General features: G+C 43.1%; 1 protein-coding gene across 2 annotated transcripts in view; it reads right to left on the reverse strand.

Moving 5' to 3' along the window:
- Positions 1 to 15,818, reverse strand: part of METAP1D (methionyl aminopeptidase type 1D, mitochondrial) — a 96,379-nt gene that overhangs the window by 32,213 nt on the left and 48,348 nt on the right. The window contains exons 3-5 of one of the 2 annotated variants that reach the window (XM_072980030.2): positions 14,282 to 14,431; positions 2,454 to 2,602; positions 1,586 to 1,628 (exon numbers count right to left, since the gene is read on the reverse strand). In XM_072980030.2, coding sequence (XP_072836131.2) covers positions 1,586 to 1,628; positions 2,454 to 2,602; positions 14,282 to 14,431 — 342 coding nt within the window. Of the gene's footprint in view, positions 1 to 1,585; positions 1,629 to 2,453; positions 2,603 to 7,282; positions 7,384 to 14,281; positions 14,432 to 15,818 lie in introns of those variants that run through there. The other variant, XM_072980046.2, reaches the window with a different exon arrangement.

The following is a 15,818-nucleotide window of genomic DNA, read 5'->3' on the forward strand; positions in this document are numbered from 1 at the left end:
GCTGCTGAACCTCAGAGGCTAAAGTGATAAGTGTTTTCATTACTTTTTTCCTATACAGTACTGATTAAATATGGAATATTAATAGGGAATGTATATTACTATGGAATATATATGATTTTTATATTTGTTGCTGTTGTTTAGTTATTAAGTTGTGTCCAAATCTTCGTGACCCCATGGACCAGAGCACGCCAGGCCCTCTTCTTTTATATATATATATAAGTAAGAGACCACCAGCCAATTAAGACTGATGTGAAAATACTGATTTATTATGGCGTAACATGATAGAATAACAGCGAAATCACAATTAGCATAAAAAAGAGTGTACCATTCAAAGACTGGTAATTCATTTACATGAGGTTTCCAAATTCAACATTAATGATTAGGATTAACAATATCAGTATTGTAAAGCAACTTAAAAACTTCAGATACTGTGTATGTATTTATATATATATGCATAACTTATTTATATATGCATAACTAAGGCTGGATAGCTAAGATTAAATACCTCTGAATATGAGGGGGGGGGTTTAGTGCTGAAACAACAGTAAGTTTTGTGGAACCTTAAAGACCTACAAGTTTTATCTGAGATAAGCTTCCATGGCCTACAGCCTACTTCTTCAGATGCACCCAAAGAAACACTAGTTACAAAACAGTGACAGAATATATACCGTAAATCCCTCTTCTAATAATGGACCATATCCCCATTTATGCGTTCAATTTTCCTGGCTGCTATGTGATGAATTTTCTAATTGAAGATTTATATTATGAAAACAATCTCTCAATGTTTGTAGCCATGGTTTCTGTCAATGGTTATATTTTAGGCATATAGTAGGACCCACAAATCAGTTAAGCTGCAGGTTTGGGCTTTAAACCCCATGGTAAATCCCAGCATTTTGGATTAACTGGGCTGCGGATCAAGTTGTGCCTTTGTGAGCAAAGGGTTCAGGGCTCTTATGCCACAAATGGAACACAATACTACCTTCGGGGATTTTAATAAATGTAGGGAACGCTGCTAGCAAAAGACTTGCTGTCCAAATAGACTGACATACACAGGCCAATGTAGCCTCTAATGACAGAGTAAGATAATGACAGGCCCCACTCAAAATCAGCAGGAAGAGGAAGATCAATCTTGGCAGAGTGAGGGAAAAATGCTGGCTTTCTTCATGTTAGCTCATCTCATACATATCTGTCTTCAGCTGCTGCCCAGTACTGTGGTGCTCTGCATTAACTACACAGTGGATCAATAACAATTACACCTTCTCAAAAACATGACACATAGCAGGATTGGGTTGACATTTCACTTAGGCCAACATTGATCTCAGTGCATCTGATTCCAGCCCTAAATTCAAGTCAGGCCTGGGTCTACTTGGAATAAACACAGAGTGGGGGGAAAATAATAATAAAAAAGAAATAAGAGGAAACCAGCTGCTGGTGTCTTCGCTTAGAAGTAAAACTGGCACATTCATCTGTGAATACTACATTGACCGTCTCCTGTTCTTCCTGCGGCTACTTAATTTTAAAAGTTGCTCAAAGCCTATTTTTGCACAATGTATACATACATATAATAATAATACAAATTACTCACTGTGACATCAATGTTGATAATATCCCCATCCTGGAGAGGGCGGCTTAAATATAATCAAAGGGGGAGGGGGGGAGAAAAGCACAACACATAATGGTGATAGGCAGTTTTCAATAAAGAAAAGTAAAAACACACACCTAATTATATATATATATGTGCACACCTAAACAAGAGTAAAAGGAGCAAATATCATTGTTCGAGCAGAGCAGGGAGGAGGCAAATGGAATAAACACATCTAATCTTCAAGCTCCAACCAGTTCAAGTGAACCCCAAACAATTAATTTAAATGAGACAAAGAGCCCACAATACAAAAGGAATAAGCCTTATAACCACAGTGATCCTGTCATAATTAAGAGACTGACAGTTAGCATCTTTGCCTTTATGATCAAGAAACATTCATTAATAATTAAAAACACATTAGTGCATAATTAAAAACAAACACATACCACCTTTATGTATCGCCAAGAATTAGGATCATTTTTCTGTGGACTTTTCTCCCTTGGATGAAACATCCTAGCCCGTGCACTATAGCACATGGGGAAAAGGATGTAATGTGTTCATCATTGTTTTTATTACTACACACTTTCCTCATGTGCCAGCATTGCTTTCTTTCAGCATGGCAGCCAGGTGTATGAAATGCTTTCTTGGAGCTTCTGATAAAATTACGTATGGTGCAATCTGCTAAGCACGATTGCTGTGTAATCTTTATTAATTACTGCAGAAGCTTCCATGCAACCCACTAAAATAAAGAGAGGTATGAAACAAGGGCTGGAGAGATTTAACACACCATTCTTTTAGCAGAAAAAAAGGGGGGGGGAATTTAGCACAATATTTTAATTTTTTAACATCCGCATGAGTGTGGGAAAAGTACCTGTCCGGAATCCCATGACACATCACGTTGTTTACCGAGGTGCAAACAGATTTCGGAAAACTTCCATAGCCCAGAGGTGATGGATACGCATTTTGCCTGATGATTTCATGATGAACCATGCAATCTATTTCTTCTGTAGTCATGCCAACCTAAAAGACGAAAATCTGCACTGAACTAAGTGCCTAGTGGATCCTACATACTGAATATGAAGAAGGACTGTTATTTAAACAACAACAACAACAACAACAACAACAACAACAACAACAACAACAACAACGAGCCTGGAAATACAAAACAACTTTTGTCAGTCCAAGATTATCCTCACTTGCACAGAATGGTCCAGTATGAATCAGCCATAAAGGAAAGCAAATGGCACACTTCTAGAAAAACACACCCAACTCAAACTAACAAGCAATGAGCACCCCTGGGCATGCACACACACACACACACACACACACACACACACATGCATGAATGTGGTGACAAGAGCCCTGAGATACCAAAACGGACTACACCACATTTATGAAGGCTTCTCTCAACCAACTATACCCTGCAGAGAGAAAGCTACTACAGCAGGGAGCAGGCTAACATCTTTTACTTTTTCACTGACTGGGAAGATCATGGAAAAGTCAGACTCCCCCTCCTAATAGTCTTTCAGTGACCCCCCTCCTTCCACTACATACTGCTGGACACATAAAACCAGCTGTTAACCTGATGGAGAAAGGATGTGCAAAGAGGAAATTCTCCCACCATTGCCTCTTTGCATCTTGGGAGCACTGTGAAGAGGGACAGCGCCCTCATGGCTAGTCATCCTCTGCTGATCATGTGGCCCTGGCGAGCACCTAGCCATACCACCTTCTGCAACTGGTGCTCCAAATGGTCAGACATTTTGTTCTGATCACAAATGTACCCTTTGCTTTCTCCATCTACTTCCGTGCAGGCAGTCTGGGTAGATTACCTAGGTCAGCGTTCTGCCTTTATATCACACCATAAAACACCACTTACACAGACAGTACTACACAAATAACAAACAAAGGGGTCCCCATTTCTTAGGAAAAGTGTATGGCATTTGCATTCTCCTAAGGAGACAAAAGAATCTCCTCATCCCAACTTCTCTCCCCTGTCAATGTTACTTCCCTCCACGTATCCTCTCACCACATTTAGATTTGCCAGCCCACTTCCACGTTTCAGTTAATGCCTGGGAACAGCTTGTACAGCAACACATGCCGTCATGAATAAATACAGTGCCGTTAAGCCTACTTTAGCTTTTTCAATCCAACACTTTTATTTCAGACACCTATCATTCCCAGAAACTTCCATTTTTCCCTCCAACTCAGATTTTCTAGATTCTATTTTCTACGAGAGCTGATTATTTCTAGCAAGATTTTTGCAAGAAAAGGTCTGGACCATTTTTGAATATAAGTAAAGTGGGGGAAAATATACACTTCAAATATTATCATTACAACTCCTTTTCCCCCAGAACAGAACCAAGCTGTGAAATGGCGAGGGTTGAAAGTTGAAATTTTGTAGCAAAACCTCCCTCATTGTCGAGAAGTGCCTTTGAGTGTTCCTGGCGAAATTGGTTGTGATTTGAATGAGATATAAGCCTATGAATATGACACTTTACCAGAGGCACTATGATGGGTTTACGTAACTTTCCCTAGAATGCCCTGCAACGTAGCAATAGATTTTTAAAAGTATGCTGAATTCTTAGTTTCAGCTGGAACAGGCATTCTAGTTGAGGTGTGTATGTGTGTAGGGGGGTAACGAGGATATCTGCAGGACAACTCAGGTGCACTGAAGGATCTCACACAGGGTTCAAGAAATTTAACTAGCCTACTGCCCTTCCTTCCTTTACCTTGTTAAGAATTCTACCACAGTGAACGATGGTCAGTGAGCCTGATGCCTTTCAAACATAGAGACACACTATAAATAAACAAGACAGATAAGACTTCGTTTATCACCGGTGTGCAGGGCTGCTAACAGGTGAGGGGGAAAACAGCAGCTTCGCTTTTAATCAACTGTTCACCAGGTTGCATTTCTAACCAAAACATTGGTATAGATCCAGTACGAACAGAATGTTTTCAGATTTTGGCCTGAGAACACTGGGTTCAACTGCGGCTTTCAGCACCAACTCACTGGTCATACTAAGAGAGAGAGAATTTCTCAGTCACAGATTGCCACGACACAAAGAGCAAAATAAAATTCTGACGCAGCTCACATGTGGAATAAATGAAACGTTCAAGTCTGAACAAAGCTGCTCAGGCCATAAGGCAATTAGGGGCCAAACTACATGCTACAACTGGAAGGTCTGCAGATTATAACTAACTGTGGCTCTGTCACGTTTAAGAGGCCTCATAATGGCATTTTAAGAAAATGTGTATTGGCCATTTTTAGGTCTGAAATCTTCAACTGCCTCTTACATAGTGTATGTTGTTGTTGTTTAGTCGTTAAGTCATGCCCAACTCATTGTGACCCCATGGACCAGAGCCAGGCCCTCCTGTCTTCTACTTAGTGTATAGCTAAATCTAATACTAAAGGCGCGAACTGTTGCTTTCTTGTCAAAGTTTGTACATCTGGCAGCCATGTACAATGGTCTTCAGGAGCTACAAAATCTGAGTACAAGTTGGAAAGTGGGGGAAGAGGAACAGCTAGGGGAAGGGAACGAAGGCCATGAACTGGCCTACTGATAACTCCCATCTGCCCCACACAACACTCCCAGTTCTCAGAGATGATATTAGACAGACAGACAGACCAACCAACCGATCGATCTTGTGAGTATCATGCTGCCAGGCCTGAGAATTATAACAGAAGCTGGTGACATAGCTGGCTTACTCACCCTCCCTTCTATATCATTTACAAGTTTATCTCCACAATAATCATTTTATCCATTCTTCTATCTATGGAATCCTTTTTTAAACTTTTTTTTTTTTTGCTTTGTTTGTATCTTCCCTTTCGTTTAATGGCAAATTCCTTTTTGCCTCTTTTTGCTTCTCTTTTAGTCAGAACACAACTTTCTTATTTCTACTTTACTTTCCCCCTTCATTTTCTTGAAATGTTGCTTTTCTGGAAAAAAGTTTGGTTTTCTCCATTCATTCTCAGTATCTTCCCTCCCCCCCCCCCGGCCCTTCAGGCATTTCCTCCCCAAAGTTTGACCTCAAACTCTTGCTTGTGTCCCTTTCTTTTCCACAACCTCTTCTATTTTCAATTGCTTCACGCCTCCCCCATCTCCCCCCCCCAGTCTCAGTGGCCCCACCTCATAGTTTTCTCTCTCTTTGGCTCCTCTTAATTTCTTCCCTTTCACTTTGGTTATAATGTTTACATTAGCTCCCTCTGCCTCTGTTTTTCTGCTCTATGACTCACATTATGTGCTCTACTAGTTATTCACGGATATTTATCACAGCATCTGAAGTTCATACTTTCTGAAACAGTTCTCCCTCAGCTACCCACACCCACCTCTGCTTTCCTCCTACTTTTCCTTCACCCTTAGTCAATGTTATTTTGTAACTTAACCATAACCTGTGTGGAATCTTCAATTCTCCACTTATTTTCTTTTCTGCCAGTTCAGACTACTATTCAAATGTGATGTTTTCATCTTTAAATTATTAGTAAAATTGGGCCTTGTTGACTTAACTAAATCCTTGTTCCATTCTTTCACTCAGTCTCATCTCTATTATTGCAATATTCTTCTCCATGGGCTTCCATGTGACATATCTTTCGCCTTTTGTTTCCACCCTTCCGCTAGCGGCTCCATAGACTCAACTGCTTGTCATTTCAACCATAGGACTCCTCTTTTTGTTCTCTACCCTGGCTCCCATTTCCCTTTCATCTTCACTCAAAAACTTCCTGAGCTTGCATTTACATCTCTGCATGCTCTTGCTTCTTCATCGTCTTTCCCTTGTTCTCTGCTCTCCATTCCTCATCTCTTCAAATCTGCTCCCCACCCCTTCTCTCTTCATGCATCTGAGATGTCAGTGGACTTTCTCTGAACCTGCTGGCAACATCTCCTGTGCCGTGGACAGCTTCCCAGAGTCTGCCCAAACACAGCCAACCATGTAGCCTTGGCTACTATTATTTGCCCTGTGGAGACTTTAAAACCAATTGATCAGACTCAGCAATGGCACTGTCTTTTATGTGTTCCCATATTTAAACGTGTGAATTATAATCTTAGCCAACAAATTAAACGGCCTTTTGGTCCCTTAAGTACTTTTTAGTTATGCAGCAGCTTTTTCCATTTTTAATGTCAAAAGAGTGTCCTCAGCTTACATTGTGACTTGCAGTACAATCCCATACATGTTTATTCACAAACAAGCAACCAAGGGTTCAGTGGATCTTACTCCCAATAGGCGTGCAGCCTCTATATGGCTGTGATCAATCCTATGCCCATCCATTCAGAAGCAAGTCCTACTGAGCCCAAGGGGATTTACTCTCAGGTAACGTGTGTGTTCCAGATTGCAGCCTAGATTGATTAGTGTCTTAGAATGACTAAATTTAGTTAAAAGCATTTGGAATAATAACTATCACTGTTCTCATTCAATGTAATATAGAAACTATTAGTCTGACTTCTAAAAAGAGAATCTACATCAAAAGGAGTGCCAGCATTACACAGACGTAGCTGAAGTAGTTATACAAATATTTACTATTATAAGTTAATAAAGATGACCAACGGGAGAAAATTGAATAGTACTTTTTTTAATGGACTAAATCAGACATAAAAATGTTGACCAGAGCTGGTTTGCAAATGCAATATGTGTTTTTGTTTCAGAAGTATATTCTGTGCTGTTGACCTGAAATCAAAGTGTTCCATGCAAAATGGAAGGTCCACCTACTCATGCATGGAGAAGGTCACCAGTTTCCTTTCAGCCTTTGCTGCAACATTTTGCTGGGAGTTTTCTGATCCTCAGACACTGTTTTTCCAAGAGGAGAGGGGGCTACAATGAGAGGAACAATAAGATCCTGGGACACACATGGAACATCTCATGCAGATCTTCAGACACTAACTATGGGAATGAAAATGTGCAAAAGGACAGAATTGAGACTAAACGGGTGTGTTGTTTCTTGGGGACCGAATGAGTTACAAGGAAACCTGAGTAGGGCAATATTACGTAAAACTATGCATAATCTTCTACAACTATCCTCTACAAAGTGTCAGTATCTTCTACAACCACCATCCTTCAGCCATACATAGCAGGTCCCCATTTAACCAAAAATTCTCACCACTATTTTTAGGGCAGACTTTTAAAAACCCTCTCTCTTATCCAAAATCTGACAAAATGTTCTTCATAATACTTTTCCTTTATTAAATTGTGATAATCAATCCCACACTCTGAGGAGACACTACAGAAGAACAATTATGCATGGCAAGCTTTCCAAATGGGTTTTAAGCCATTAATGAGCTTACTTCAGGAGAAAGGGAAGGCAAGTAGTACAACTGCTAGGAAAAGCCGATTCTAATTTACATAAATGCACAGCCAAAAATTAGCAAGTGTGAACAAAGAGATTTGCTTTCTAACTACACAACAGCTTCTCATGCGTTTTAGAATAAACATACACAACATGGCATGCTGGAATGTAGACCCAAATGATGGCAAATGCTGATTGAACTTCATTAGGGTATGTTTACAGCTACAAGTACTTTTTTAAAAGCACATAATGAGCTAGCTACACACAAACTTGAACTGATATGAAACCTGGAATCCAAACGGCTTAACCCCCCCCCTACTTTTCTCCCCCATTTTGGTTTATGAGACTACAGTCCTAGTCACCAATTCTTCTGGCTTTCAAGAGACTAGGGTATCTATGCTCTCCTTGTGCACAAAAGCCTTCATCCACGATTCTGGTGTTCTCCAACGTAAATGCCTGCCAAAGATGTCAAATGTTTTCCAGAGACAATTGGAATAAAACAGAACAAACTGACAGGCTCACATACAATGGCTTGCTTTATTTTGAAACCTGAATTTAGGGTTTTTTTTGGTGGAGATTTAGAGTGAAGAGAGGGGCAGAAATAGCACTACTCATGGTTTTGTTGACAGATGCATGTAAAGATAAGATGCTTGTGACAAACCCAGACCTACTGGGATCTATCACACAGTTACTAAGCTGCCACCAACCATTCCCTATAATAAGTCACACAGACCAGGGATGGATTTTTAAACAACAAAAAGAATAAAGTTTATTTTAAATACACACAGGGAAAAATAAGCAATCAGGTGAATAAAATAAAGTAACGTGGCTTATTTTCACACACACCAGCATACAGTTTGGTTCACCTAGAACCTTTAACTTAAAGCACAGACCCTGAACCCATCAGTTCTGGCTAACCCACAGACACCTGAACTTATCAGGTTGGTACTCTGACACACAGTAGTACCCTGTCAGACACCCAGACTCCCACAACAGCTTCTTCTTCCCCAGCTGCTGCTTCGTCCCAACCCAGTGTCTCACAGTCTGTCTCAGCATCTCCCTTCACCACACAGGCATCACATATTTATACAGTACAGCCCCTCCTCCTGATGTCCCGCCTTCCACTCCCCATAGGATGGAACTTTCCCTCCAAACCCATGACAGACAGGTAACATCAGTGCTGTTATGTAACACCTCCCCTCTTTAAAAGTTGTTTTGTAGGGGGAAAGCTAAAAGTGCTTTTCACCAAAAAACAACCTGTATAAAATACACAACAACAGTAATACATACCATATAATACTTACATATACTTACACTCCAAGTTAACCATAGCAAATATGCATTTAAACATTTTACCATATACAGTACATCAATTTACCTTTATTAATACCAACCAAATTCAAAACCAGGTACATTTTAACTTTTTGTTTTCATTATATACATATAGTCCATGTTCTTTCGCCGTCTTCAGTCTTCAGGTCTTCTTGATAAGGCGTCAGCAACACAGTTCACTGACCCTCTGACCACCTTCACTTCAAAGTCATAGTCCTGTAAGTTCAAAGCCCACCTCATAAGTTTGCTATTGTGGGTTTTCATTGTCTTTAACCATTGCAATGGTGAATGGTCAGTACACAGAATAAAATGTCTTCCCCAGATGTAAGGCTTGGCCTTCTGGATCGCGTAGACTATGGCCAAACACTCTTTCTCCACGGTTGCCAAATGTCTCTCACCTTTTTGAAGTTTCCTACTCAGGTAGGACACCGGATGTTGGTCACCATTCTCATCCTCCTGGCACAGAACTGCTCCTACCCCGCTGTTAGACGCATCGGTGTAGATGATGAACTCCCGGTCGAAGTCTGGAGCACGCAGGACAGGATAGTTGATTAACGCCTCCTTCAACCTCTGGAACGCCGCCTCACAGTCGCTGGTCCACGGGATGCGGTCATCAGCCTTCTTCCTCGTCAGATCGGTCAGCGGAGCCGCAATCTCGCTAAACCTCGGGATGAACTTTCTGTAGTAGCCCACCAACCCAAGAAATGATTTGACTTTTCTCTTGGTGGTGGGTCTAGGCCAATCTCGAACAGCTTCTATTTTGGCCTCCAGGGGTTTTATCATTCCTCCCCCTACCATGTGACCTAAGTATTTTATTTCTGGGCTACCCAGCTGACACTTGCTGGCCTTTACTGTTAGCCCTGCTGCACTTAACCTCTGCAGCACTAACTCCAGGTGTATCAGGTGATCTTCCCAGGTATTACTGAAGATCCCTATGTCATCAATGTAGGCCACTGTAAAGTCACTGAGCCCTGCCAAGGTCTGGTCCATCAGCCTTTGGAATGTGGCTGGTGCATTTCTGAGACCAAAGCTCAGGACTCGAAATTCATAGAGACCAAAAGGGCTGCAAAAGGCAGTCTTTTCTTGATCCCTGGGATCAATTCTTAATTGCCAATATCCCTTTACCAGGTCCAATGATGAGATGAACCGACAACCCCCTATGGTTTCAATCAGGTTGTCTAGCCTGGGCATTGGGTAGGCATCAGGAGTGGTTACACGGTTTAATTTCCTGTAATCAACACAAAACCTAATGCTCCCATCAGGCTTGTCCACAAGGACTATCGGAGAGGACCAAGGACTAGAAGAGGGGACGATTATGTTCTCCCTCAGCATTTCGTCCAGCTCCTTCCGCACCTTGTCCCTATAGGGTCCCGTTACTCGGTATGGGGATACTGCCTGCGGGGGTGCATCCCCTGTGTGGATCCGATGCATCACTCCCTTCACTATCCCCGGCTTGTTGGAAAACACCTGTTGATATTTATTAAGCAGCGTTTTTAGTTCTTGCTGCTGGTCTTGGGTGAGTGCAGGACTGATCTTGACCTCCTCTGGGTTGTATTTTACTTCCCCTCTACCCTCCCAGAAGGGTAATTCAGCTTCCTCACTCTCAGCTGCTTTTATCGCGAATAAAACCCTCTGTTCCCCTCTGTAGTAGGGTTTTAGGGCATTCACATGAACCACCCTCCTTGCTTGGTTCTCCTCCTGCTCTATTAGGTAGTTCAGGTCTGACATCTTGGAAATGACCCTATATGGTCCTGCCCATTTGAGCTGCAGTTTATTCTCTCTGCAGGGCCTAAGCCAAAGCACTTCCTCCCCTGGGTCAAAGTGCCTCTCTCTAGCTTTGTGGTCATACCATGTTTTCTGTCTGACCTTCTGAGCTTGCAGGTTTTCTGCTGCCAGCTCTAGATTTCTCCTTAGGTCATTCATCAAGGTGTCTATGTAAGTCACAACGTCTTGTGGGTCATCCTGGGTGATCTGCTCCCAATCTTGCTTGATCAAATCAAGGGGCCCTTTCACCCTTCTCTGCTGTGTTTTGTTCACTCCTAAGTGTGCAGCAAACATGTCAGAGTGACCCCTTTGTAAGATCATGGGGCGATACTTTTCAGGTACCACCAGCTGACTTCTGATCCCATCTCCCCCTTTTGAGATATTCCTCAGGGTTTCTCTATATAAAATCCCCTTTTTCTCCAGAAATCTCACTGGGGTTTCAGGTGTTAGCTGGGCGTCAGTCACCTGTTCAAAACACTTTTGGAGAGTGGCGTCTGCCTTTTGCTCCTGTCCAAATCTGCTGTCTGTGGTTAAGGTTTCCACCACAGCTTCTGAACTCCCCTCTGCTTCCGTCTCTGGCTCATCATTACCCCCCTGAACTGTCCCCGTGGTGGCTTGTGAGCGTGTAATCACTAGCACCCGTTTCACATGTTCAGCCAGGTCATTTCCCACGAGCACGGCTGCTGGCAGAGTCGATGAAATCGCTATCCGCCAATCTCCCCTCCAGCCTTGAAAGTTGACAGGTACCTCTGCTACTGGCAGAGAGATTATCTGCCCCTCAATCCCTGCCACCTTCATGCTCTCATTTGGGATTATAAACTCCCTAGGGATGATATCTGGATGGCATAGGGTTACTTGGGAACAAGTGTCCCGCAGCCCCCTATACTGACGGTCAAGTATTCCTACGTCCACCCCTGCTGTCTCAAACAACTGAGAATCTGTTTTTATCAGCAAGCAGCGCTTTACCTCCAGAAGAGGACCATTTTCCTCAGCCTGATCAGCAGAGGTAGCTGTTCCAGACTGAGTAGTCATGGCAACAGGCTCCCTCTGTGACAATGAGCTTTGCTCTTTCTGGACACAGAACACAGCTTTTGGCTTGGTCCCACTAGAATTCTGAGGCACCATTCCTTTTAGCTGCTTTAATTTCTCACACTCTGAGATTAGATGACCCTTTCCCTGACAGAAATAGCATTTTCTGGTATATTTTGATTCTCTCTCATCTTGTTTTGGTTTTCCCTCCAAAATCTGAGGTCTTGGTTTCATGTCTGAGGGCTTCCCTTCACCATGGGCCCCTCCCCCTTGCTGGCTTTTCCCTGGTCCCTGAGAGTACTTGCTGTAGGTTTCTTTGGGTTTACCTACAGATTTCCCCTCACCCAAGGGCTTTCTTATTTGGGAGATAAAATCTGCGATCTCTGCGGCTGCTGCCACAGATTTCGGTTTCCTTCCCCTCACCTGGAATTTCAATTCCCCCTGCAGGACTGAATAGAACTGTTCCAGGGCTATCAAGTCTTTAAGCTGCTCATAGGTCTCTATTCCCTCCTGCGATAGCCATTTCTCAAGCAGCCTCACCAATTGGGCCCCCACTTGGGTAAAAGTCTGTTCTGGTTTCTTGGTGAGGGACCTGAATCTTTGTCTCAGCTGCTCTGCATTTATCCCATGTCTGGCAAACACCAGTTTTTTAAACTCTGCAAAATCTTTCATCAATTCCTCAGGCATCTCGGCATAAACCTCAGCCAGGCTACCACTGATTAAAGACCGCATGATGGTCATCTTCTCAGTTTCCCTTACTGAGAAGTCCACAAACGCTCTTTCCACTAAGGAAAAGAACACCTCAGGACAATCTCCCTTGTGGTACACAGGGAATTTCTTCAGGTCAGCCTTAGACAATTGGCCTCCCTCAGAATCCCTATTATTATTATTGTTCTGGTTCATCAGTTCCAGTTTTCTTAATTCAAACGCCATTTTCTCTCTCTCCAATGCCAATTCAAATTGTCTCTGTTTCTCCCTTTCCTCTCTTCTTTCTCTCTCTAATCTTTCCTCCATTTCCCTCACCCTCAGTTCATGCTGTTGGGCTAGGAGTATTTTTCTGAGTTCTGGGTCCTGCTCTCCTGTGCTGTCACCTTGCACTGAGCCAAATTCATCCTCAGAACCTTGGTCAATCTGGGGGTCTTTCACCTCACTCATGTCTGCTACTTGGCTTCGAGTCAAGGGCATACCCCCCCTCAGAACAGGCTGCTTTAAAAAGTCAAGCCTCAAAATAAAACGACCACTTTTTTCCTTTTACCTCAGAACCAGCTCTCCCTAGAGATTGCTGCTGTTCTTCAGCACTAAAGTTGCAACAGTATCGAGTCAGAGCCTACCCCCCTCTGCTGGGCCTCTCAGCTGGCAAGCTAGCTCGCTGTTGCTACGCAGTTTTTCCTCAGCTTTTCCCGCCAAAACTAGGCTGCCTCAGAGCACCTTAATCTAAGTCTCCCCAGTTGGCACGTTCTTCTACTAGCGCACCTCCCCGTGAGGTACACCTAGAAGATTACCTACGCGCCTCAGACTGTCCCTGACTAGACCCCCCTTGCTCTGGGCACACCTGCCAAGGCTTTGCTGGACCGCTGGACAACTGGACCAGTCGTATCCCACCCGCTGGACACCAATCAATGTGACAAACCCAGACCTACTGGGATCTATCACACAGTTACTAAGCTGCCACCAACCATTCCCTATAATAAGTCACACAGACCAGGGATGGATTTTTAAACAACAAAAAGAATAAAGTTTATTTTAAATACACACAGGGAAAAATAAGCAATCAGGTGAATAAAATAAAGTAACGTGGCTTATTTTCACACACACCAGCATACAGTTTGGTTCACCTAGAACCTTTAACTTAAAGCACAGACCCTGAACCCATCAGTTCTGGCTAACCCACAGACACCTGAACTTATCAGGTTGGTACTCTGACACACAGTAGTACCCTGTCAGACACCCAGACTCCCACAACAGCTTCTTCTTCCCCAGCTGCTGCTTCGTCCCAACCCAGTGTCTCACAGTCTGTCTCAGCATCTCCCTTCACCACACAGGCATCACATATTTATACAGTACAGCCCCTCCTCCTGATGTCCCGCCTTCCACTCCCCATAGGATGGAACTTTCCCTCCAAACCCATGACAGACAGGTAACATCAGTGCTGTTATGTAACAATGCTATCTTTTAATTGTTTTTCAGACACTATTATTTTTTTTACATAAAATGTGAAAGCAAAATCCCCCTCAAAACTGTAAGTAAAACTCCCAATGCAAAAGGCCCGATCTCTTCCAGGCCTGTATGTGACTGTTTACCTTTAAACTCTTCCCTGCTAGAAGCAGGACGTGCCGGGCCAGCTGACAAGCCTGACGAAGCCCTTGAATCTGATCTTCGTTCTTAATTTCTATGTAGTCTCCCCAGTCTGGTACAATGCCTGTCGTCACATAGTCTGGCTTCTTTATGTGCTTGGAGAAAAAGGATTGAAAATAAAGATCAGAAAACGGAGCATGACAATGGGATCATTTTCTCAGATAGAGCCTCCTGCTTCATGGCAGCTTGCCCTTTCAGTCGTGGTAGCGACCTTCCTAAGCCATCAGGGCAAACCCTCAAGGCTGCCTCAGTATTTCTGCCGCTGCCCTTTTGAACTTAACATTGCCTGTTACTAGCAACTCTGACAGTCTGTTAACCTTACAGCACTGAAATTCAAGACATCACAGCAGCTTTTCACTCGGAGGCTCAAAACAGAGCAAACCCTCCTCAGAAACCACATTTATTTTTGTTTTGTCTCCTTGTTTTTACCACACACACATATATTCTACATTTTGGACAAAAGCCAGGTAAATCAGCTGGGCTCTCTGTATGTATACATGTCAAAAGGGAGAAATCCTGACCTCTTTAATCCCATCTTTAATGGGAATTTTGCTTGAGTGGTGAAAAGTTGTAGGTCTAAATTTAGTAGGTGACTTACTTTTTCTCTATCTCTGCAGTTTATTTCTCTCTCAGTGATTTGCTATCAGTCAAAAACCCTCAGCCTCACAGTTGTCTTTATGTTGCACCGTGGTGCTGAAATTACACCACAGGGCTTAGCCCCCTCGCCCTTCCTCGCATTGCTGTTTCTACAGAAAGAGTGCATGATTTGGCTATAACTCAAAGGAAGACATGGGCAAGGCTTGTAGACGTCATCTGGACGCTTTGTACCCTTTCTTCCATAGCCTGGACATTTTCAGCCCCTCTTCTTCTGGAAAGCCATTTCCACCTGAACTAAGGCTGGAAACATTTAAATACGTAGTGAGAACAGGTGCTCTCCTAAGAGGCAAGCACTCTCTCTTCTACCACTGAAAAGAAGATTTTTCCTTTATTTGTTTATTTTGGAGAGGGAATGCAGAACATCTGTGTGTGACACACAGCAACCATGTACCTCAGATTTCTTTTAACAGAGGCTAGGCCAGCCAGGGCCAGGCAAGGAACAGGCTTCCTCCCGGCCACACTTCTAGTCACGACACACTGCCTCACTTTCTTTCCCTAAACTGTTTTTCACATCTAGTTCATAAGATTTGGGAGCAGAGAGGTGGGTGCAAACCTCTTCACTCATTGGGATCACCTCGTTCCCCACCCCTGCTTTACTGCAATATGTGCGCGCGCGCGCGCGCACACACACGCACACACGCGCACACGCGCACACACACACACACACACACACACACACACACACACACACACACACACACAAGTCTGACTTACATTAAAAAATACTAGCACGTCAGAGAATGGGAAGTTAGGATTGTACTCCCTAGCATGTTAATAAGGGTTTGGGACGGGGTGAGATATCCTGAACTAACATGCATGATTCCT

Source organism: Pogona vitticeps, chromosome 1 (assembly GCF_051106095.1).
Source record: "Pogona vitticeps strain Pit_001003342236 chromosome 1, PviZW2.1, whole genome shotgun sequence".
Lineage (NCBI taxonomy): Eukaryota > Metazoa > Chordata > Lepidosauria > Squamata > Agamidae > Pogona > Pogona vitticeps.